Genomic DNA, 24,830 nt, shown 5'->3' on the forward strand with positions numbered 1-24,830 from the left:
TTTCTCATTCACACACAACTCAAACACTACTAGATCAATCAAGTCGACCCCTGAGCGTATGCCAAATTCCATTATTTTACCACAACTGAGAGATTAGGGTTAGACATGAGAACTTCTGATGTAAGTGCTGTAAGAACCTGAGAGTGTAATGTCTCTTGGATGTTTTTAAGGAAAAGCAGAATAGACTCTATATCTAAGAGCCAAAAGGGACCTTAAGAAGTCAGCTAGTATCACCCTCTGCCTTCAGGCAAGTAAATTTGTTGATACTTTCTGAAATGTTGGCTTCAAAAAAAATGATGACTTTCATTTTTACATCATCTCAATGTCACATTGACATCTAACAGAGTGTACAATGTTCCACACCCATAGCCTTCTTCCTCTGGTAAGGAATCACACAGCATTTGACTTGTGTTCTGTTGCTATTTTCATTCATTCATTCATAGTCATAATTGCGTAGCATTTGAATTTTGTTTTATCACTACTTTCATTTACATTACTGTAGTCATTCTGTATATTGTTTTTCCTGCTCATTTTACTCTGCATGCATCATTTCATATGAGTTTTCCCTTTCTCTGAAATCCTCATATACTCATTTCTTATGACATATGAAATGCCCACTCAGATTTAGGGAAGGAGGGCTGTTCCAGCTCTTATTTCTTCTTAATTTATACCTGTATATGTGCATATTTTTGTATGCCTATATAAACACAGATGTGTACATACAATACATGTATATACATATGTGCACATATATACATTTGTGTATTTATTTCCTGGATAATAGGGGTTTGAAACCTGAGTAATTTGGTTATCACTATCTCTGAGCTGGAAGGTAGAATTGTCACATGCTGAAGTTTTTAAAGGAATTCACTGTCTGTCCCAGGACTTAGTGGAAAGAATTAGGATTACATGAGCAGTGCTGGGGAAGCTAGCATCTCTGTCCCAATTGGAATTTAGCAAAGTCACAGGGGCAAGAGGCAAAATGAAAAAGTGAAAAAGGGGCTGAACTATGACTGAGAAAGGAGAGATTGAGGTTAGCCTTCAGGTCTCATCTCAGATCATAAGACTCCGAGAGAAGCTACTAGGTGTATACATGTCTTCAAGAACTAAAGTTCCAAATGGTCCACCCCTCACCCCCAGTTTCCCTCTATTATATACTCTTCTCACTTCTTCTGCCTAATCATTTCCCTTATCCTGATTTTGCCTCAAATATGTAGATTGTAGGGGTTAGCAGTAAATATACAAAATTTAAATTAGGGCAGAATCCCTGAACTCTCTGTGAATATTAAGGATTTGCCTGTGGGTGGGGATTTGCCTGAGGGTGGGGATTTGCCTGAGGGTGGGGATTTGAGTTATTGTTAACTATTAATTACCACCAATTGTAATTTCTGTTAATAACTTTTTTTTTAAGTGACCGCAATTGGGGTTAAGTGACTTGCCCAGGCTCACACAGCTAGTAAGTGTTAAATGTCTGAGGCCGGATTTGAACTCAGGTACTCCTGACTCCAGGGCTGGTGCTCTATCCACTGCGCCACTTAGCTGCCCCCCCAATAACTTTTTATCTAATATAAATTACATAAAATAGAAGAGAATGGGACCAGTGGACCTACCCCTGGGATAAAAGTGTACTAATTGTTGTAACTGTAGTTGGCTGAGGTGGGAGAGCTAGGGAAGAAAGATGGTGACCTAAAAAAAGGTCATACTTTAAACCAGAGATAGGAGATAAACAATATTCATTCCCCACCCTTTCCAGAATGAAGGAGAAGAAAGGATTGAGGTACTTTATCAATTGCACCTATAATAAGCCATACCTGCCTAAAATTTAAAACTATTGTTAGTCTTTGTTTTTGTTTTTATTTTTTTGTTTTTTGTTTTTTTTTTTAGTGAGGCAGTTAGGGTTAAGTGATTTGCCCAGAGTCACACAGCTAGTAAGTGTTAAGTGTCTGAGGCCGGATTTGAACTCAGGTACTCCTGACTCCAGGGCCAGTGCTCTATCTACTGCACCACCTAGCTGCCCCATATTGTTAGTCTTAATGGAATACCTAACTTCATTCTAATGGGAATAGTGCAATCACTCCTTGGTTCATTTTGGCTAGCATAGTCCTTAGCTAATGCTGCAGAATTCAGGTCTCAGTATGATGGCACTGGTATAAAAGTCTTGGGAAGAAATGCTTCCATAGCTTTCACTGAGGGAAGAGAGTTGGCTCACATTTTCCCTTACATTTTCTCTGGTGATGAACAGGATATCAAGTGCATATTAGCAACAATGAATGGCAAATGCAGATCTTTTGGCCACTTTCACTTTTCCTTCCAGAACAGAGGTGGGGAAATTATAAAATGTAATGGAGTTAAAGTCAATGAAGAAACCCAATTGGAAATGAATCCCTTGAGTTTATCCCAAGAATATCCTAGCCCTGGGATCCTTTCTATCTAGCATTTGGACAGTCACCAAATCTTACTTAGATCTTAAACCCAGCCCTGCAGTTTCCAAAGGGAATACCATAAAAAGAGGAGGGTAGAATTTTCCTCATCTTGGAATGAATTTAGATTTGAGAAGTTACCTAGTCCAACCCTTTGCCTCTTTTTGTGAGCTAGCAAGACTGGTCCATCAAGGTTCTTTCTCCCTTGTGAATTTTTGTGAGGGAACAGGAGGGAGGTTTGGACCTGTGATTTCATTGATGCAGGTGATTCCTGATATAGAAATTTCTTCTACTAATACAGATGGCAATTTGTCTTTAACATATAATCTAAGAGTTTACTAGGACATAGAGTGATCAAGGGACTTGCCCAAAATCACACAGCTATTATGTGTCAGTTTTCCTTGACTCTCTACACCATGCATCTGGTCTCTGATGTGCATTCATAGTGGTCTTAAGTATCTTTTAGCTTTGATCTTCTTGGCCTCTCTCCCATGATGTTCACACTCTTGCTCAATGTCCTCAGGATTATTACATTGCCTTTCACATCCACCTTGGAAATAACAGAAATCTTAGAATTGGCAAGAGCCCTTGGGGGGTGGGGGGACAATTTTGTCTAATAAAGAAAGCATGATGAATCCTGGCCCAAATAAGTATAGTTTGAGTTGGGAGGCATTTACTTATTTTGGTTTTTGGTTTTTTGCATGGTAATGAGGGTTAAGTGACTTGCCCAGGGTCACACAGCTAGCAAATGTCAATTGCCTGCGGCTAGATTTGAACTCAGGTCCTCCTGAATCTAGGGCCGGTGCTCTAACCTCTGTGCCACCTAGCTGCTCCCCACTTCTATTCTAGTTAAACTGGCCAACTTCGTGTTCCCCATATTCTGCCTCCAAGCCTTTGTATAGGCTGTCTACCATGCCTTCAAGGTTCAACCTTCTAGAACCCCTAACTTCTTTCAGTGGTGAGCTCAATTGAGGTAAACCTTTTTCAACAAGCCTTTCCTCATTTTCTCAAAGATGTTAATGCCTCCAATTCCTGTATATTGGGGGGGGTAGGAGGGATATTTATATACTGTATTTAGGGCAGCAAGGTGGCACAGTGGATAGAATGCCAGGCTGGGAGTCAGGAAGACCTGAGTTCAAATCCAGCCTCAGACACTTAATTTCTGTGACCCATGGCAAGTCACTTAACCCTGTTTGCTTCAGTGTCCTCATCTGTAACATGAGCTGCAGAAGGAAATTAGCAAACCACTTTTGGTATCTTTGCCAAGAAAGCCCCGAATTGGGTCCAACATGACTGAAATGACTAAACAGATAAACATGCTCACAGATGAGTGAATGCAGAGTATCTCATTAGAATGTTTAGCTTCTTGAGGGCAGGTACTTACTTTTATGTTCATATCTCATGTGGTCTAGCACAGTGCCTAAAACTTAGTAGGCAATTAGTGCTTAATGACTGATAAATTACACCCAGGGAAGGCAGCTAGGTTGGTGAATGACCTTGGCCAGTCATGTGGAATGTTGAAGAACCTGGAGAAGTGGAGACTTAAGGGAGACATGATAGCTCTGTTCAAGAATTTGAAGGGCTTTTATGTGGGAAAAAACTCTTCTTTGCCCTAGAGGTCAAAACCAGGAGTAAAGGTTGGAAGTTGCCTACAGACACTTTTAGACATGTTTTCTAGAAGCAGTAAAAGGTTCCCAACAATTGAAACTGCCCCAAAAGAGGAATGGTCTGCCTCTGCAAGGCAGTGGGCTGCCCTTTATTAGAGGTCCTGAAGTAGAGGCTGTGTTAAATGTAGTAGGAGTTCCTTTTGGGTATGGGTTGCCTTAGTACAGTGGCTAGCACATAGTAGGTTAACAAATGCTTGTTGTTGGGTTGGCTCAGACATCCACTGAGGTCCTTCCTGCTCTAAGATTCTGGGGTTTTGTGGTTCATCTTCCCTGGACTTCTGAGTTTTCCCTTTTCTAGTTGTTTTTTTTTTTTCCAATTCAAGTCCTGTTGGCTTTGTAGAAATTGTTTTTACAGGCTTCTTGAGGAGGGAAGTGACATCATGTGGTCTCTCTTCAGCTCTGCCAACCCAGAGTGGTGGAGGGGAATGGGTTTCGGTAACTCGTGCTTTTAATTCAGTTGGCGCTTGGCATTCCAAGAGCAAACATCTGGCAGTGGATTTGCCAACCAGTGTATCACTCGATTTCAAACCCAGATATTGTGTTAATGGCAAAAATAAAATCTCAACCAACTAAGGGAAAGGCCGTGTTTTTCTGGCCTGGTGCAGCTGTAAGAATAGATGGGTTAGGAATGCCCCTCTTCCTTCTTACCTCTGGTTTCTAAAATCATATACAGCAAAGGTTCTTAAATTTTGTGTCATGGACCCCTCTGATGATGTTATAGTTCCTTTCTCAAAATGTTTTTAAATGTATGAAATAAAAGCACAGAATTATAAAGGAAACCAATTTCACTGAAATAAGTTGTCAAAATGTTTTTTAAAAAACAAGTCAACAGACCCCAGGTTAAGAGCCCTGTATATAAAGAGACTTTCCCTGCTTTTCCTGCTTTAACTCTGGGCAGCTCAGAAGATAAAGAGGCATTCTTGGTCTGGCACACTGTCTACACAGTTCAGAAGTTTCTTTTATGAAAGGAGTTCTTGAACATTGATTTCTCCCTAGGTGCTGGTGGTTATTTTATCAACCCAGTCCCACTCCTCTGCAAGACATATAGAGGAAGCTTTACATTGTGGCATGACTGTCTTCTCTCTGTTCTTGTCAGCCTGCTATTCTGGGTTTATAAATGCTTGTTGATTGATGGGGCTTCACCTTGTGAGAGCCTTTGCATGCGCCAAGATTTTCTTGCCTCTGAGTCTGCCTACATCTGTCTTTCTTTTCTTCTGTTCTTTGTATCTCTGGGAATCATAGAAAGACATTTTAGAACTGAAAGGGACCTTAGAGATGACCTAGTCCAGCTCCTTAAGTCTACAGAACAAGAAACTGAGGCCCAGAGAGGAGAATATGCTTAGCATAAGGTTACGAAACTTGACTTTCTCATTGCTTTCTGAAAGCAACCTCAAAAGTCAGTCTGTAAATTCAACTCCATATTAATATATTTCATAGTCAGTTTTTCAAGTGGATATCTCTTTCACACATACGCCCACACTTATTTGTTCTTTCCTTTGCTCCTATTCCCTCACCACCTCCTAATTCAGTACTGCCTCTTCTCTACCCTAACATGCAATGCACACAAATCCCTATTTCTCTTTTCGTATCTACTTGGGTAATAACTTCACAAATGAGAGAGGCACCATGTAATGCAAGGCACATTGACTTAGGGGAGCCTACCCCTATGGGCTATGGAGGTAGGTGGCTCAGTGGAATGTTGGATCTGCAGTCAGGAAGACCCAAGTTCAGATCCACCCTCAGATACTCACTAGCTGTGTGATGCTGGGCAAGTCACTTAACCTCTGTTTGCCTTAATCCACTGGAGAAAGAAATGGCAAACTACTCCAGTATCTTTTCCCAAAAACCCCACATAGGGTCACAAAGAGTGAGATGCAACTGAAAAACTGACCCTATGGGGTGCTCTGCAGACTTTTTGCTTACACAGAAAGTGCTTGAACTACCAGCTCTAATACTGTACAGTTGAATTCCGTACAGTTTGATTTAACAAACATTAACTAAGCAGCTACTATATACACATTGTGAAAAATGATGAGGATTCAAAGACAAACAAATTGGTTCCCTTGAGGAATTTTTATTCTACTAGAGGATACAACACATACACAGATAAATAATAATTCCTAATGTAGGAGCTGGCACCAATGCAGCATGGGGTCATGCATGGATAATGGGTAAGGATGATGATCAGGCCAGGGTAGTCCTTTCCCTGTGTGCCCAGGGTCACACAGCTAGTAAGTGTCAAGTGTCTGAGGCCGGATTTGAAGTCAGGTACTCCTGAATCCAGGACTGGTGCTTTATCCACTGTGCCACCTAGCTGCCCCCCTTTCCCTTCTTTTAACTCTTCAGTTCTCACTCATGAACCAAAAGCCCTATTTTAGCAGGGATTTCATATTCTCCAAAGCTGTCCAAATGATATCCTGGATAAAAACAGTAATTCATTAGGACACACAGTGGGTTTACTTTTAAAACTAAAAATGCTTCCATAGCTAACACTAGCCAGATACCTCTTCCCCAGGTGGTCATTCAACCAGCTTGGGCCCTGGCTAGTACATACCAACAGTATCCAAGTTCTACTTGTTGGGTGAAAATTTAGATGTTAGTTTTTCCTCCTGTTTCTTTTTCTTCTTTGACACGATTTTTTGTAGATTAGAGCAAGAGACTCCTCCCGCTAAGAGACAAACCCAGAATATTACCAGTGAGTATCACAACATTTGAACTCCAGGTCTCCTAGTAAAGCCCAGGCAATGCTCATTAGCTACCCAAGACCAATGTGAGATTCCTGTTAGACCAAGTCTAGCCAGCCAATAAGGGGGTGTCTGGCTACCCTTAGCTCTAACTATATTTCAGTCCTGACTTATCACAGGACCTATTAGTGGATTGACTAATTTCAATTTTTTTCTCTGTTTCTCCAACATCATTATAAGAAAGAACATATAAAACAAAGAATGTCCATTCATTCAGGATGCTGTCTTACCATTGTCTATTTTTTCTTTTTTTTAAACAGGGCAATGAGGGTTAAGTGACTAGTGTCAAGTGTCTGAAGCTGGATTTGAACTCAGGTCCTTCTGAATCCAGGATTGGTGCTTTATCCACTGCACCACCTAGCTCCCCGCTGCCTTACCATTGTCTATTATTAAATTATCATGGTAATCTAAAAGAAAATGTAATACAACCCCAAGTTAAAAGGGAACACTTTACTTTCCTTGTCCTTAAGCTTGTGGACTCTGGCTCAGTACTCCTTGACAGACCTGATTTTATGCAGTAAAACTTAAGCCATATGGAACTTTTAGAGAATGAGGGAGTTCTCCTTATAGCTAGAGCTTTACTCCTTTAAGCACTAAAACTTTTTTTTATATTTTTAACCAATATGGAAGAAAATCTGAAATGTATCATGTCCTGCCCACCTTGCTATATGATTCCTTTCCTTCTCAAATAGAATATGCTGAACAAAATTTAAACTTTTCTCGGTGACTCAGAAATGTTAATAAGGGGGCAGCTAGGTGGTGCAGAGGATAGAGCACCGGCCCTGGATTCAGGAGGACCTGAGTTCAAATCAGGCCTCAGACACTTAATACTTACTAGCTGTGTGACCCTGGGCAAGTCACTTAACCCCAATTGCCTAAAAAAAGAAAGAAAGAAAGAAATGTTAATAAGAACCTTTTTTTTTTTGTACTTATCTGGCATATGCTTATGCCTTCATGTCCTATTGAAGTATGAAGGGGTCATTAGTGCCTTCTCTGAATGGCCCTTTCTCACTGTGCTTTTTGAGTTCTTAAGTCTATGGTTTACAGTTTTTCCTGTCTTTTCCCTTGCTGTCAGATGTCACTTCTTCCTATCATCAACACAGCTGCCATAGCAGGCCTTCTTCCTTCCCAACCCTTTAAATTTACTACTTCTAATAAACTATGGGCATGGAAACCTCAGAAGTAAACTTACTTGCATTGTGTGTAACGTTGGAATAAACCGGCACTGAGTGAAGACGACCTGTAAGCTTCTTCCTTGAGCAAAGTGACTGAACCTTCTTAGTGCATGGATGTGTCATCTCTTTTGGCTGCCCAGAAGCTTTTCAGCTTTCTTCTTGATTCTTGCTAAATCAGCTGGGATTGGCAAAAGCTGAGTTCCTGAGAGGCAAGGTGTTGCTCTACAGCCCGCATTATGCTTGTAATTCCATGCTAATTATCTGATAAGCAATGGTACAGGAACCAATGACCATGCTACATGAATAACACATCATGAAGACTGATTGATTAGACAGTTTAGTATTGAAATTAAATAAAATGTCAAGAGTCTGACACTTTACTTAATTACCATGTAGCACACAGATTAGGCATAGATGGTAAAGGAAAGGGAAGGGCCCACAGATAAACTTCACTTTTATAGATGGCCAGTCCTGCTGGATTTTAGTGACTCCAGAACATTATTTGGTGACTCCGAAACTGTCCTGCTGACAGGCCAGCTAAAGTGTTCCCACTCTAGCTTTTGAGGTATAAATCTTCTGGCTTTGTGGGGTCTAGGGCTGGGACTGAAGAGTCACAGATGATTAGAACTTGAAATGCCCTCAAAATTAGTCCTACTTCTCAGAGGATATATTTGAAGCCCAGAACGGGGAAGGGACTAAGGTTGTTAGTGACAGAGCAGGGACTCAGACTCAGATCTGATGAGTCCTCAGAGCTCAGTCAAGCAACATGAGGAAGGAGTTCTTAGAGCAGCTAAGTTGGTTCCAGAAATTCAACTTAAGCTATAGTTTCTTACCTTTTTACCTCTGTTACTGCTAATCTTTCAGCCTCCTGAACTAATGATGATAAAACTCTCTGATTTTCTTAGACTTAAATCCTTAAATCCTGCTCCAAAGCTGCTTGAAGATTTGTGTGGTATCTTATAAAGACTGCTAAACTAGGAATCAGGAAAGACCTGGGTTTCATTGTCAGCTACCGGGTATCAGATGGCATGACACATGACTTTAAATTTAACGAGGGTGATTTTTGCCTGTTACTCATGTAATGCTCAAGTCGGAAAGTACCTTAGTGCAATCATTTTTATCACCTTATAATTATACTTCATACTCTGGGCTTTTAAAAATGACATTACCCACACAACAACAAATTGTTATTATTTTACATATTTGGAAATTAGTGTTTTTTCTTTTACCACCAAGTATACCATGAAGTATTTGTTAATAGGTTGAATGAACGAAAGCCTTTAGTAATAAGTGACTGCAGATATGGCCGAGGTTTTGTATGCAACATTATCATTATCTTCTCCCAAACCTTCCTCTCCTTTAAACTCAACTTCTTTGGAGAGCACTGCAATCCTTTTGGATAGGCAAGGTCCCAACTTTCGGGACATCCTTGATTAGTCCCTTTTCTTCACCCCCATTGATTGCCAAATCTGGTGATTGGTGATTCTACTTCCATATCTCATGTATGTTTCCTTCCCACTCACAAAGCCACAAACCTGGTTCAGAGTCGGATATCTTGCCTGTGCCTTGGCAACAGCTTCCTAATTGGATTCCTATGTTCTAGTTCATTTCTCTTCAATCTATTCTCTATACGAGGGCTTAAACTTTTTCCACTCACAACCCCTTTTTACCCAAGAAATTTTTACTCAACTGCAGGTATGTAGGCATATAAAATAGGTATATATATATAACCTTTTACTGTTGTCAAATTTTTCATAACCCCCAAATTCAGTTATGTGACCCCATATGGGCTCATGGCTCACAGTTTAAAAAGCTAGGCTCTATACCAGTGATGTCAAACTCAAATAGAAATAGGGTCACCAAACCAGATATAAGGATCCCTGCTGGCTGTATATTGACTTAGAAAACCACATGTTAACATTATCCATGTCCTATTGTGTTTTTATTTATTTTGTTAAATATGTCTGTTACCTTTTTTTCTCTTTTTTTTCCTTAGTTACGTGTGTGTGTGTGTGTGTGTGTGTGTGTCTGAGAGGCAATTGGGGTTAAGTGACTTGCCCAGGGTCACACAGCCAGTAAGTGTTGATTGTCTGAGGTAGGATCTGAACTCAGGTCCTCCTGAATCTAGGGCTGGTGCTTTATCCACTGCACTACCTAGCTGCCCCCTCCTCAGTTACTTTTTTTTTTTTTAAAGTGAGGCAATTGGGTTTAAGTGACTTGCCCAAGATCACAGAGCTAGTAAGTGTCAAGTGTCTGAGGCCGGATTTGAACTCAGGTCCTCCTGAATCCAAGGCTGGTGCTTTATCCCCTGCGCCACCTAGCTGCCCCTCCTCAGTTACTTTTAACCTGGTTCTAGAAGCAGTAATAGTGTTGCTGCTGGAGTATTTTGGAACCCAGTGTGGCAGGCTCATTTGATTGACACCTCTGCCTAACAAAGGTGCTACCATAGTTTTCCCAAAGCACAGGTCTGACCTTGTTTCAGTCCAGCTTTGGTGTTTTGCTGTTATTTCTAAGATAAAATACAAACTTCCACCACAGAAACATAGATGTTGTTTGACATTAAGGCTTTTTTGTGTGTGTGTCTCTGATGGGGGAAAGGAGAGGTAAACTAAATACACTGCTCCTTATTCCCCCCTCCATCCGCTATTTGACTGCCAAAATAAGGCCTGCATTGCTTGTACAGCCATCCACCTTGCTCATATTTTCAGATTTCCTAACTATCTCTTTTGTCTTTTTCTTGCAGTGATCAGAGCCAAAGCTGTCAGTGGGAAAGAAGTAGACTCTGGAAATGATATTTATGGAAATCCTATCAAAAGGATTCAATATGAGATCAAACAAATAAAGGTAACCAATGACTTCACATTATATTATTTTCTTCAGACTGTGCTTCTAGTCTTGTTTCTAGGGTAGTTGCTAAAAGAAGGTTATTCTTAGGTCTTGTGAAATGGAATTAGAGGGCTCTCCAGAAACAAGGTGGCTCAATATAGTGCTATTTAGCTTTTTATGAAGTCCAGAACACTTCTCATGTGATGAAACTCAAGCCTCCACAGGTAGGTATGCAATTGGATTGTAGGGAATATGTTATTTTGATATTTTGAAAGACCTGTGCTTTCTTGCATAGTGGGTAGGGCCTTGTAGTTGAAGTTGGGAGATTTAAAAAACATTAAAATGCTGTAGAAATGTTGTTGTTATTGTTTTATTTACCCAGCTACTACCAATGCAGATCATGTTAATGTCTCTTTTCACAATTAGCATGAACAAAATTTATCAGTTGGTTCTTAGCCTCATAGGCAGTTGTGGGTCTTCATTTATGTAATGTATGTAAAGGGGGGAGAAGGGGGAGAGGGATAGAATTTGGAACTCAAAAACAACCCCAAATGTTAAAAAATTGTTTTCACATGGAACTGGGGAAAATATAAAAAACATAAAGTGCTTTGAAAACCTTGAAATGCTATATAAATATCAGCTGCTATTGTCATTGTTGTTGTCATCATTATGGTGAATCTTTTTGCCCTGAGCTAGGTTTGTCCTCAACAACAACAACAAAGGGTAGCTAGGTAATGCAGGGGATAAAGCACCGGTTCTGGATTCAGGAGGACCTGAGTTCAAATCCCACCTCAGACACTTGACCCTTACTAGCTGTGTGACCCTGGGCAAGTCACTTAACCCTCATTGCCCTTCCCCACCCCCCCCCCCCCCCAAAAAAAGGACCATGCTAAATCTTTCTGAGCCTAGGAGAGGATTAAATGATTGAACATAATTTTTCCATAGTACTTTCCACAGTCGCTCTGATAGTTTATGATGAACTTTTGGGGGCAGCTAGGTGGTGCCATGGATAAAGCACCAGCCCTGGATTCAGGAGGACCTGAGTTTCAAATCTGACATCAGACACTTGACATTTACTAGCTGTGTGACCCTGGGCAACCCTCATTGCACCACCAAAAACAAAACAAAACAAAAAAAACCCAACAACAACAACAAAATATCACGATACCCACAGAACTAATTTTTTTCTTTAGATAGCCTTTAAGAAGCCTGAGTCAAACACTTTAAGAACCTCTCATTCTACAACGAGGAATCAGAGAAAGAATTTAGTGGAGGGAGTAGGTTATGTAAAATGTGGACACACCTAACTGCATGTAGATGAATTCTCAAAAAGTTGTATATAAACAAGTTTTCGTATAGCAAATGTTATTCTTCCATGACTTATATGCATATTTTCATGGATGCTTTTCCCCTCATTTTTGAAAGCTTGTCAGTTGGCCTGTATCTTCTTTTAGCTTTAAGTCCCCAAATTGAGAATGGTTATCTAAATACTTAGAGTGTGCCAAGCACTAGACCTGTTACTCTGAGAAGTGTCATTAAAATAATAATCATCAGAGCTGTTGTACATACAGTGTTTTAAGTTTAGCAAAGTGTTTTACATACACATCATCTCATTCAAGCCTCCCAACAATCTCATGGGAGTAAATACTACAGATACTCTCATTTTCTACATGAAAAAGCTGAGCTTCAGAGAAGTTAAATGACTTGCCTACAATTACACAATCAATAAATATCAAGATCAAATTCAAATTCTGGTCTTCTTCAATTTTAAGTCTAGCACCCTAATTCTACGATAGGAAAGTACAATATGGAATAATGGAATAATTATGGAATTATGGGATAATCTCCTACCCTTGGGGTATTTACCATTCTTTCAGAAGACAGAGCGTGCATGGGACAAACGAAGAATACTGTAGAGTTATATCAATGCTGCTTGACGTTTGTGGCATTGCTGCTAAGAGCCTTAGAAGTATCTAGAAGAAAAAGATTATTGGGGTTCAAAGTGGTCAGGGGAAATTTCTAAAAGGTGGATTAACTATGAATGGCAAAGAAATGGAGAGATCACAAGAATAGATATTGACTATGAGAAGTGGGAGAAAATAGGATAGTAGTTCATATGGTTATTAGCAGGATTGAATAACTGTTTATTTTTTTAATCACATTGAGAAAACAGGCATATTTGAATTCAGGAAGGAAGAAACTATTAGCAAGAGAGATTAAAGGCAAGGGATAAATGTGAAGGAGCACAGTCTCTCAGTGAGAAGCTGGGAAAGGGTAAGATCCAGAGCAGAGATGTCAGGAACACCTGAATTCAAATCTTTCCCCAGACACTTACTAATTAAGAAACCTTGAGCAAGACATTAAACCATTCTCAGCCTCAGTTTCCTCATCTGTAAATGGAGATGATAACCTCACAGGGTTGTTATAAGGATCAAATACATATATAATGTACTTTGCAGGTATCAGAGTGTTGTATCAATTCCAGCTATCATCATTATCTTCATCATTATAAATCAATGCAACCAATCAGTAAAGTGCCATTTGTGTGCAGTGGATAGAGTGCTGGGCCTAGAGTCAGTAAGACCTGAATTCAAATCCAGCCTCAGCTACTTAGTAGCTGTATGACCCTGGGCAAGTTACTTAGCTCTGTTTGCTTTAATCCACTCCAGTATCTTTGCCAAGAAAATTATATGGACAGCTTTGGGTGTTATGGTCCCCAGAGTCACAAAGAGTCAGACATGACTAAACAACAACAGGGTTCCTGGACTGGTGCTAAGGACATAAAAACAAAAGTGAATTTGTTCCTGCTCTCAAAAAACTTATCTGTAGGATAAAATACAAACTTCCACCCCAGAAACAGAAATGATGTTTGATATGAAGGGACACTGAAGCTCTTTTTCGTCTCTGTCAGGTGATCTGTTATCATCACCAGCTGGGGGCAGATAGAGTATATATCTATAATGAGATAATACATTTGTAAAATGAGATATTTATAAAGCATTTTGAAAACTTTGGAGTGCTGTATAAATATTAGCTATATTTAAAAGATATATAGGCAAATATAAAAATACATACAAAGTAATATTGTTTTTTGGTTTTGGTTTGTTTTTTGTGTGGCAATGAGGGTTAAGTGACTCGCCCAGGGTCACACAGCTAATAAGTGTCAAGTGTCTGAGGCCAGATTTGAACTCAGCTCTTCTTGACTCCAGGGCCAGTGCTTTATCCACTGTGCCACCTAGCTGCCCCCACAAAGTAATATTGGAAGAAGATTAGTGGTAGAAGGTTCCACTTGGGATTAACCATGGGGGGAAAAATATGGATTCTAAGGGGTGAAAGATGAAGAGGGATTTCCTTGAGGATACTGGGGACAGACAATGCAAAGACATGGGATTGGAATATATTGTACATGTCATGCATGAGATACAATAAAAAGACTAATTTGGCTGGATTATATTACTCATGAAGGGAAGTTATGTGTGAGAACACTGGAAAGGCAAATGTAGACTAGGTTGTGAATAGAGAAGTTGATATTTGATTCTAGAGATGATAGTTTATTGAGTAGATTACACCTGAACTTTTAGGGAAATCATTTTGGCAGCCGGGTAGAGGATGACTTGGAATGAGAAGACAGTTGAGGCAAGAAGATCGATTAGGGTGCTGTTGATTTTCTTTGCAAAAAAGGTGTAAGAGGCTGTGTAAGTGGGAAGAAAGGTACAGACACAAAAGGTGCAGTGTGGGTAGGGGGGCAAAAAGACCTGGCCACTGATTTACTGTGGGGTGAGAGGGAGGAATCAAGGATGATACTGAAGTTGTGACCTGAGCAACTACAAGGTTGATGGTGCCCCTAGAAATTGGGAAGTACTCAGGAGAGTATCTATTCAAGGAATTTTCCACTATGAATCCTTTTGTTTAAGGAAGACTCTTCTCAATTAAATCCACTTTTCAGGGTTTTTTTTTTCTTTCTTTCTTTTTGTGTGTGAGGCAGTTGGGGTTAAGTGACTTGCCCAGGGTCACACAGCTAGTAAATGTTAAGTGTTTGAGGCTGGATTTGAACTCAGGTCCTCCTGACTCCAGGGCTGGTGCTCTATCCACTGCGCCACCTAGCTGCCCCAGTTGTTTTTTTTTTCTTAAAAAGGAGCATCTCTTCACTTTTATATGGAAGTCTCATTGAGAAATGGTGATTTAGCACATCTGGAGCCACACTTAGTATGGCAGTGATAAATTGTATTGATGCAGACTTTGAAAATAGGAAAGTTCAAAATAGGGGGCCATGTCATCCTAGCTTCCATTATTCAGGGAAGCCAAAATGGGAAGAATGGTAGGCCTAAATCTGATAAAAGAGTAACTGGGGAGTATATATCAGGAACTGGTACAAAAGAAATCCAGAATAAAGAGGCTAATCTAGAAGGAATCTGCAGATTGGTTTTGGGAGCTCAGTCAAGGGGAATTCAAAAGCATTGATTACAGCAGAGTCACAGGTGGATTCTGTACATGGGCTCTAATATTGCTAGTGATGGCAACTTTGCATATCAGTAGCAACTTTTGAGAAACAGATTAAAAGATATTCCTAAAGCACAGGTCTGACTATTTCATCATCCTGGTTAAGAACCTTAAGTAGTTCCATAATTCCTCTATAAGGGCAGCTAGGTGGCACACTGGATACAGTGCCAGGCCTGGAGTCAGGGAGATTTATGTTCCTAAGTTCAAATGTGGCCTCAGACACTTACTGGCTGTGTGACCCTGGGAAAGTCACTTAAGCCTGTTTGCCTCAGTTTCCTCATCTGCAAAATGAACTCCAAATGGAGTCAGACACAACTGAAAGACTGAACATTTCCTGTATAATAAAACACATACCCTCTTCTGGCCATTTAAATGCCTTCACAGTTCAGACCCCCACCTCTCTTTCTGGAGTTATTTCACATAATTCCCCCTTACTCTATGTTTCTGTCAACTAACATATTTGCTATTTGCATGACACTCCATTTCCCACTTCTCTGCCTTGGTACAGGATGTGCTCCATGTCTGGAATATCTTCTCTCCTCAATTCCACCTCTTGGAATCCCTATATAATAACATGTTAAATATAAATATAACAAATTTCGATTTTTGTACATCCTTTGTGTTATTCATCGGTGTACGTTGTGGTCCTTACCCTGGAGAACATATGCCCCTTGAGGACTGGCTGTTTCATTTGTGTAGTGACACCCTAGCACTTTGCATGGGTGCCTTGGCACAGAAAATTTGACCCTTGGCCATAATTTGCCAAATCCCTAAATTAGATGATCTCCAAGTTTCTTCCAGATATAGCAGTCCATGAATCTCCTATGCCTATACCTACATATGTCACACAAACTGCCCTACCAGCTGGTCCCCTCCATGGCTGTACATACCTGCACTTCACTCTGCCTCTTGGAATCCCGAGGTCCCTTTAAGACTCAGCTGCAGTACCATCCTTAGCTTTCCCCAGGAGTTACTGTTTCCCCATCCCTAAAATTACTTTGTATCTATTTTGCATCAATTTACTGAGTACACACTATCTCCCCACCTCTATCCCAGCTCCTTAGCAGGGCAAAACAAGCACTGGTTTTGTTTATTTGCCTATTCCTGGTGTGAGATTCAAAATTGGATAATATACGGAGCATTAAAATCCCCCTTTTAAAACTTTTCCCTTTTATATATATATCTCCCAGACCACTAAGAAAAAGAAGCCTCTGAGCTTTAATCTGTGAGGGATTAGTTTTTATTGCTTGGGAATTAATTAGACAACAAAAGGTGATACCAATTAGGGAAATAGGGAAGTAGAAATACAGATGAATGACCTTAGATCTAAACTTAGTCTGTTTTCCTTTATAAAACTCAATGAGGGGGCAGCTAGATGGTGCAATGGATAGAGCATTGGCCCTGGAGTCAGGAGGATCTGAGTTCAAATCCGGCCTCAGACACTTAACACTTGTGACCCTGGGCAAGTCACTTAACCCCAATTGCCTCACCAAAATTAAAAAAAAAAAAGAATTACAAACCCCCCCCCCCAAAAAAAAAACCTCAATGAATCCCAAAATGCCCGCCAGGCCGAGAACCAGCACACCCACAGCTGAACACCAACCACATGTTTCTCAATTCCTCTCACCTGTGCGCACCACCATGGCTAAGTTTAGCAGTCAGAGAATGCCAACTTCCATCCCGCCCTTACTTTTAAGTTCCTGTCCCAAAAGTTCCTCAAGTTTGAGTTTTCCTCCCAAAAGGGGCAGTCCTTCAAAAGCTGCTTCAGTAGCATGCGCAATCTCTCAAATGATTCAGCTAAAACTTCCGATATTAATCTTTACCACAAATAAATTTTTACCACATTTTCCCCTTTGTTTCATTTGAAAAACGAATGAGTTTGCTCAATGAAACACTGGTACAAAATAGTAAATGCTTAATGAATTGACTTTTGTCATTGAGTGCTGGAGTATTGAGTCCAGGAAGGCTTTGTGGAAGAACTCCAAGAAATCCAAGCTGAAACTCAGAGGAGTAGGATATAGGAGGGCAGGGGGCAGGTATTCCAAGTGGGGATAATGACATGAGGAAGGCAGGGAGGTAAGAACTAGCAAGAGACTGACCTATTTAGAGAAGAACGTGTGTTAAGAGAAACAGATGGAAGTAAGGTTAGCTAAGAAAAAAGTTGGGTCGGATGATGGAGAGCCTTGAAAGCTAATCAGATGAATTGGGACTTGTTCTAAGAGATATAGGGAGTCACTGACAGTTTTGGAGCAAGGAAGTGACATGGTACTGTCAGTAATATTGAAGGAAGTCGGGTAGAGCTACACAGGATGGTTTTATGCAAGAATAGTCTAGAATCAGAGAAGCCAGCTAGGCGGTTGTTGAAATCCAGGAATAATGTGATAAGAGACTGGACTAGGGTGATGATGATGGTGGTGGTGGTGGTGGTGATGATGATAGCTAGCATTTATATAATGCCTGCTCTGTGTAAGGCACAGTGCTAAACAGTTTACCATTATCTCCTTTGATCCTCTACACTGTGAGGCAGGTGTTATTTTAATCCCCATAGGATGTTTTTGAAAACTGAGGCCGACAGAGGTTAACTGGATGACAGAAAGATGATCATGCTAATAGGAAATTTGGGAGGATTATTTTGTGGAGGTGGGGAAGGCAGGTGACTTTCGTTTTGGACATATTCTGTTTGAAGTCTTGCAAGATATCAAAGTGGGAATGCCCAGTTGGCAATTAGAGATGAAAGACCGGTGCTGTTGGTGAAAAGACAAAATTATGAGATGGTTGTGACATTGCATTTATTTTTTTTAAAGGGGAGGAGAGGGTCACCCAGGTGGTACAGTGGATAGAGCATGGGCCCTGGAGTCGGGAGGACCTGAGTTCTAATCTGGCCTCAGACATTTGCCAGCTTTGTGACCCTGGGCAAGTCACTTAACCCCAATTGCTTCCCTCCCCCCCCCCCAAAAAAAAAAATTAAAGAAGGGAGGGAGATATAACATTAAGAGCCTACAGAAAATGGAAGAGAAATTGATAATCACAATAAATTAAATAACATTAACATAAGCTTATATAACATTAAAACAATATGGTCCTTTCATTCATAAAGTAAGGAGAATCTCTTCTTCCTGACCTCGCTGAGGTATTCTTTTTTTTTTTTTTTTTTTGGTGGGGCAATGGGGGTTAAGTGAATTGCCCAGGGTCACACAGCCAGTAAGTGTCAAGTGTCTGAGGCCAGATTTGAATTCAGGAACTCCTGAATCCAGGGCCGGTGATTTATCCACTGCGCCACCTAGCCGCCCCCACTGAGGTATTCTTCTAATGAAGGTAATAATGTTTGTAAAACACCTTTGGCTCTTGAGAGAGACATTATGTAAATATATTGTTGTCATCAACAACATGATATTAGCATTATATTTAAAGATTTGCTATATCAACTTCCTCTGCTCAGCCCCAAAGGGTAGAACTAAGAATGAAACTGCAAACAAGCAGATTTAGGTTTAATTTCAGGGAAACTTCCTAACAATTAAGTCTAAAATAGCTAACAGCCAGTATTATATATCACTTTAAAGTTTATAAAGCCGTTTAAATGTGTTATCTCATTTGATCCTTACAACAATCCTGAGGTGGAGTCTATTATTATTATTCCCCTTTTAAAGATAAGGAAACTGAGGCTAGGTAAGGTTTAGGTTGACTAACTTACTTGGGGCCACACTGCTAGTAAGATCCTCCTGGCTCTAAGTCCAACATTCTATCACCTGCAACTCTGAGCTGTCAAGTGCTATGTGCTTCCTTGAGAGGCAGTAGAGTCTCCACTCACTGGAGGCCTTCAAGCAAAGACTGGTTACTTTTCAGGCATATTGTTCAGATGTGGATGAAACTGAGTGGCCTCTGAGATACTGTGATTCTAATTCTATAATTGCAATCGATTGTGAATTTAGAATTAGTGCTGACATGGTTAGAACCTTGTGATGCAGTGGATAGAGTGCCAGGTCTGGAGTCAGGAAGATACATCTTCCTGAGTTCAAATCTGGCCTCAGACCTTACTAGCTGTGTGGCCTTGGACCTCAGTTTCCTCATCTGTAAAATGAGCTGGAAAAGGAAATGGCAAACCAGTCCAGTATCTTTGCTAAGAAAACCACATATGGGGTCACAAAGAATCAAATATGACTGAAAACAACTGAACAACAAAGAAGCTATAAGGCTTAACTGTGTGTCAGACACTGTGCTAAGTGCTTTACAATTGTTGTTTCATTTGATCCCCACAATAATCCTGGGATGTGGGTGCTATTATCCCCATTTTACAGATGAGGAAACTGAGGCAAACAGAGGCAAAGCATCACATAGCCAGTGTTTGAGGCTAGATTTAAACTCATGTCTTCCTGACTCCAGGCTGAGCTCTCATCTGCCTAATCATATGAGAAAGAAATCATAGCAGTTTTAGCTGATAGAAGGTTTCCATGACATGGATCGCCACAATGGGGTACCTGTACAAAACAGCTCTAATAGTCCATGAAGGTTTTAGATGCTTCACATAGAGTTCATCTCTTGGACAACTCCAGTACAGTCTCTCTGATTCTTTCTGCCTCCAACATCCCTGTGCCATGGCACTGCTTGAGCAGAATTTACATCCTTTCCTTTTGTTATGTCTCAGTTTGGGGCAACATGTGTGTCTTTGCAGAAGAATCCGTAACTTTGGACCATGAATTCAATGGAAAGATCTTTGTGCACCTTCCACTGTAGCTGTATCCTGGAAATGTGGCATAAATCAAAGCTGTAACTAGGATCGTGTGACCATTTCTCAGGGACACCTAAATTCAGAGGGCGCTGAGGACATTGCCTCTGAGTGTGCTTCCTCCTCACCAGCTCCTCCTAGGCCTTCCCTCTCTCTCCCTGCTATCTTCTCAGTGTTACCCACCCAGTTCTTACGAAGCACAAGAACCTTGTGAGGTACTCTTTCTCCCCCTGGTGGCCACATCCCTCAGGTAAGGGCCCTTGCCCAGACCCAACATTCCTGGTTATTCCTCTGCTTAAAAGTTGTATACATCAAATCCTATTTGAAGCATCTGTATGGATTTGTGGTCAGAAACAACACCTGAGTTTGAATCCCACATCAGACAGGATCATTTATTAGCTTTGTGACCCTGAGCAGGATTAATCTCAGTTTCCTCATCTTTGACTTTTTAAAATTACATTAATACATATTTATGGAACAAAACAAACATTTCCATTACATATTACAATAAAAAAGATTGTACATGAAATCACAAATCTACTATGCACAACTTGCTATTCTTTTGAAACATATAGCAAAATTATCATGTGAATTTCTTTGACTTCTCTTAATTTGTTTCCTCATCTTTAAAATGGAAATAATAATACCACTTAACTCACATGGTTGTTGTGAGAATTAAATGAGATACATATGTAAAGTTCTTTGCAAATCGTAAAACACTGTGTAAATGCTAGCTGTTATCATTCTTTTCACTTTGGTTAAATAATCATTTCAGAGATATTTTTGTTTCTAACTTTATTCAGTCATCTATACATTCTCTCTCTCTTTTTTAGGTTTATCTGTCCTACCCCTTGTTAAGTTCCCAATTACCAGCTAATTAGTAGTGCATAAGTTTATACTTCAAACCTACTAGAAAAATCTTAAAACCTGTGAATAAACCCATTGTATCTCTTGGTAATGTTCATCCCTTAATTTTGTAACCCTATTTTGTAAATTGTAATTCTTTTAAATTTAATTTTCTTAAGGTAAAATAACAATTGTGATGAAAGGGAAAATTGGAAGGAATGCTCCTCTCCCCCCCCCCCCCCCCAAATGATGATAAAGGAGTCTCTGATTAGTTTAAGAGGACTGGGCAATTCCTCTCAAAGCTTCACTTTTTCTCATTCTTGTTTGTTTCCTTCAGATGTTTAAAGGACCTGATAAGGATATTGAGTTTATTTATACTGCTCCATCCTCTGCAGTATGTGGAGTTTCATTGGACACTGGAGGAAAAAAGGAATATCTAATTGCAGGTATGTGGGGCCATTAGTTGGAGACTGGTACAGAGCACAGAAGAGACTTTGGGATAACTCAGCTCTAAGGCTTTATACTTCAAAGGATAACAGATCTAGAACTAGAAGGTTATCTAGCTCAATTCTGAGGCCACCTCAGAATTGTAACCTCATTTCACAGTAGAGGTTATAGGCTATAGAAGGTTTAGTGACTTGCCCAAGGTCACACAGGAGGAAGCAACAGGGATGGCATTTAAACCCAGGTCCTCAGAGCCAATGTTCTTTGCCCATATTTGAAATAAATAGAGAAAAATACAAAGCAATGAGTTGTCAAATATCAAAATAATAAGGTTTTTAATAATTTATTATTGTTGTTATTTATTTTATTATTATTTATATGGTGCTTTAAAAAGGCTTAATTTACTTAAATATTTGGAGCCTTCAGCTAGGTGGTTCAGTACTGTCAAGATAATAGAATGTGGTAGATGAGGAGATTTAGCAGATACTCTGAGGCCCACCTGGAGATTGATCAAAACTGATTGAATTGGGTGAGAGCGAATGGCTTACTTCCGGTTAACTAGATTGTAAACACATCTGGCTGGTACTTAAGAGGGTACTTAAGGTATTGTTCTCAGAAGCTAAAAACTTTGAACTTTTCATTGAGACCACCTTCGGGTCCATTGAACCAATGAATTTGAATGACACTAGCCAATCAGCTTGAAGAACCTCCCATTTCTGGGAGGGGAACATGAAGGAGGAATTGGAAGCTGGAGAGAGAGTGGCAGGGGACTTCAGAAGTGGGAAGATTAGGAAGGCGAAGATTTCCAGGCTATAAGAAACCTGTTCTCAATCTTTCTCTTTCTTTTACTATCTTTTAATAAATGCTTAAAAAAACCTAAATTTGTTCATCAGTGATTTTAGTCAGTTTTAGAATTTTAAATTACACAGTACATAAAGTACTGGGTCTGGAATCAGGAAGGACCTGAGTTCAAATCTTGCCTCAGATACTTGTGTGACCTTGGGCAAGGCATTTTCTTCAAACTACAAAGTGTAGGGGTAATAATAGCAACTACTCATTAGTTCTTGGGGGGGGGGAATAGAAGGAGAGAGGAAGAGAATTTGGAACACAAAGATTTTTAAAAATATTTGATGTCAAAATTTGTATTTACATGTAATTTGGGAAGTCAAGTCAATAAGATTTACCATGTGTCAAACACTATGCTAAGCTCTGGGGATACCAAAAAAAGCAAAAACTGTCTCTCATGGAAGAGGGAGGCAGGCACTTCCAGATGAAGGAAATTGCATGTATCAAAATGTAAATGTAGAATAAGTATGAGAAGAAGTCTTTCTTCTAATTTCTCTGCCCTTGGAGTCATTTTACCTTTGCTTCCCTAAGGTTTTCTATCACATCCTTCCATGTTTCTAGTAAGTTGGCTCGAGGATCTCTTTCGCTTACTGTCCCATTCTGGGAAAATCCAGAGAGAGCTCTGGGAAAGGACTGCACCAGAATAAAACTTGAGAACTTTTGTCATTTTTACATCTTGTTGTACTGCCCTCTACTGCTTGCTGGAAGATAATGCTTTGCAGTAAAAATTGGGCAGAACGATGTGGGAATCAAAATAAATCTAGTCATTGGCAATAATAAATGTAGTTTAGTTTATATTGCATAATCGTTATGTTTATACAGCATTTTATAGCTTAATAACTTTCACTTTGGTTTTCTCATTTCGTCTTCACAACAACCCAGTGTGATGTTTCTATTTGATATATGATGAAACATGCTGACAGATGAATTTCACTACAGTGCAACAAACAATAGGAGTCTGTGATGTGCAAGGCAACATGAGAGGTGGTGGGGTTGCCAGGACAAACAGAGAAAGTTCCTTGCTTCAAGGAATGTATAGCTAGTAAGTGGCAGAACTTTGTCTTTCTGATTCCTTACTGACTCTTAAGTTGGAATCCCAGAGCCTAAAAGGATATTATTGGTGACATTTGGTCAGATCCCCTATAAGTAGAAAGTCCATCTCACTTTTTAAGGGCCCATTCCATTTTTAATGGGAGACCTTTATCAGTCACAATTCATTTCAAAAACACAAACTCCCAAGAGTGATTTTTTAAACAGCTGCCAGGTCTATAAACCTCATGCTTAGAACTTTGTACCTCTCACATGCTTATCATGGTTCCTTTTACGTAATGGTTGTTTGCATGCAAGCCTTACCTCCCCCACTATCTTGTTAATTCCTTTATGGGCAGGGAGAACCCATCCAGAGATAATAGGGCAGAAGAGAAAGGGCCTGGAGTCCTGGGATAGTTCCCTGCTCTGCCTCTTAACCTTGAGCAAGGCACTTCACCTCTTTTAGAGTTGCTGGAAAGAAAGTGTTTATTTATCTTTGTGTTTCCCCTGGCATTGAGCAGAAGCACAGCAAATATCATTCATTTACTGAATTTAATTGAAATAGTCCCCAAAAGCCTCTGCCACAGTATTCACCTACCAGTTATTCATTCCCATGTGTGAACAGAGCCCTAGCACAGATTTAAACACCCAGGAACAATAGGACTGTCAGTGATACACCCTTCTCAGAAGCAATGGTGCAGTGTTGACTTGATTACAATTTCAAAGAGGTGGGGAAATGGTGGCAGCAGGTTAGAAAAATGTCCTTTGTGAAAGAACTTGATCAGGTTGAGCAGGCCAGATTTAGTGAGGCCTCACCAATCCCAGCAGTCTAACCTTGGGGTGAAAGTTCCCAAGCTCCTCTAGCTCTTTGGTTTCTAGAATCTGAGGAGGAGGATTCAGCAACAGCAGCAGATCAGATGGCCAGGTTGAATGAACATGGATGACTACTAGTAGGATATAACATAAAGGGAATTTATTTTCAGATGTAAGATGGAATAGATGGCCACTGGAGGACCATTCCAACTCAGATGATATGATTTTTCTCAGAAATACATCCCAGGGTCTTCCTACCTTTCAGGGCATCTGAATATCTCTGTGTTTGCTTCCCTGGAGGAAGGAGTCTGAAAAAGTAATAACAAAGAAGATAAGATAGAGAGATAGATACCTATCTATCTAATCTTCCTTGTTATTGCCAAATTTCTTTAGTTATTATATATTTAAATATATATATATATAAATTATATAAATATTATATACAAATATATATAAAATAACTAAAGACAGTTGATTCAGGAAATGTGTTGAGTTTCTTTCTTTCTTTTTTTTTTTTTTTTGCGGGGCAATAGGGGTTAAGTGACTTGCCCAGGGTCACACAGCTAGTAAGTGTCAAGTGTCTGAGGCTGGATTTGAACTCAGGTACTCCTGAATCCAAGGCTGATGCTTTATCCACTGCGCCACCCGGCTGCCCCCTTTTTTTCTTTCTTTTCTTTTCTTTTCTTTTTTTTTTTTGCAAATGTGTTGAGTTTCTTAAGTTAGATACAGCTTTAAAAGGACAATCAGGAAAACTGGTTGACTTCACTAACTTACCGTGTATGAAGTCACTAAACACC

At 40.0% G+C, this 24,830-nt stretch overlaps 1 protein-coding gene across 1 annotated transcript in view; it reads left to right on the forward strand.

Annotated features, from left to right (window-relative positions):
- TIMP2 (TIMP metallopeptidase inhibitor 2) overlaps window positions 1–24,830 on the forward strand; it is a 94,407-nt gene that overhangs the window by 50,605 nt on the left and 18,972 nt on the right. The window contains exons 2-3 of the mRNA XM_043962583.1: window positions 10,750–10,850; window positions 21,239–21,347. Coding sequence (XP_043818518.1) covers window positions 10,750–10,850; window positions 21,239–21,347 — 210 coding nt within the window. The remainder of the gene's footprint in view (window positions 1–10,749; window positions 10,851–21,238; window positions 21,348–24,830) is intronic.

This window comes from Dromiciops gliroides, chromosome 4 (assembly GCF_019393635.1).
Source record: "Dromiciops gliroides isolate mDroGli1 chromosome 4, mDroGli1.pri, whole genome shotgun sequence".
In the NCBI taxonomy this organism is placed as follows: domain Eukaryota; kingdom Metazoa; phylum Chordata; class Mammalia; order Microbiotheria; family Microbiotheriidae; genus Dromiciops; species Dromiciops gliroides.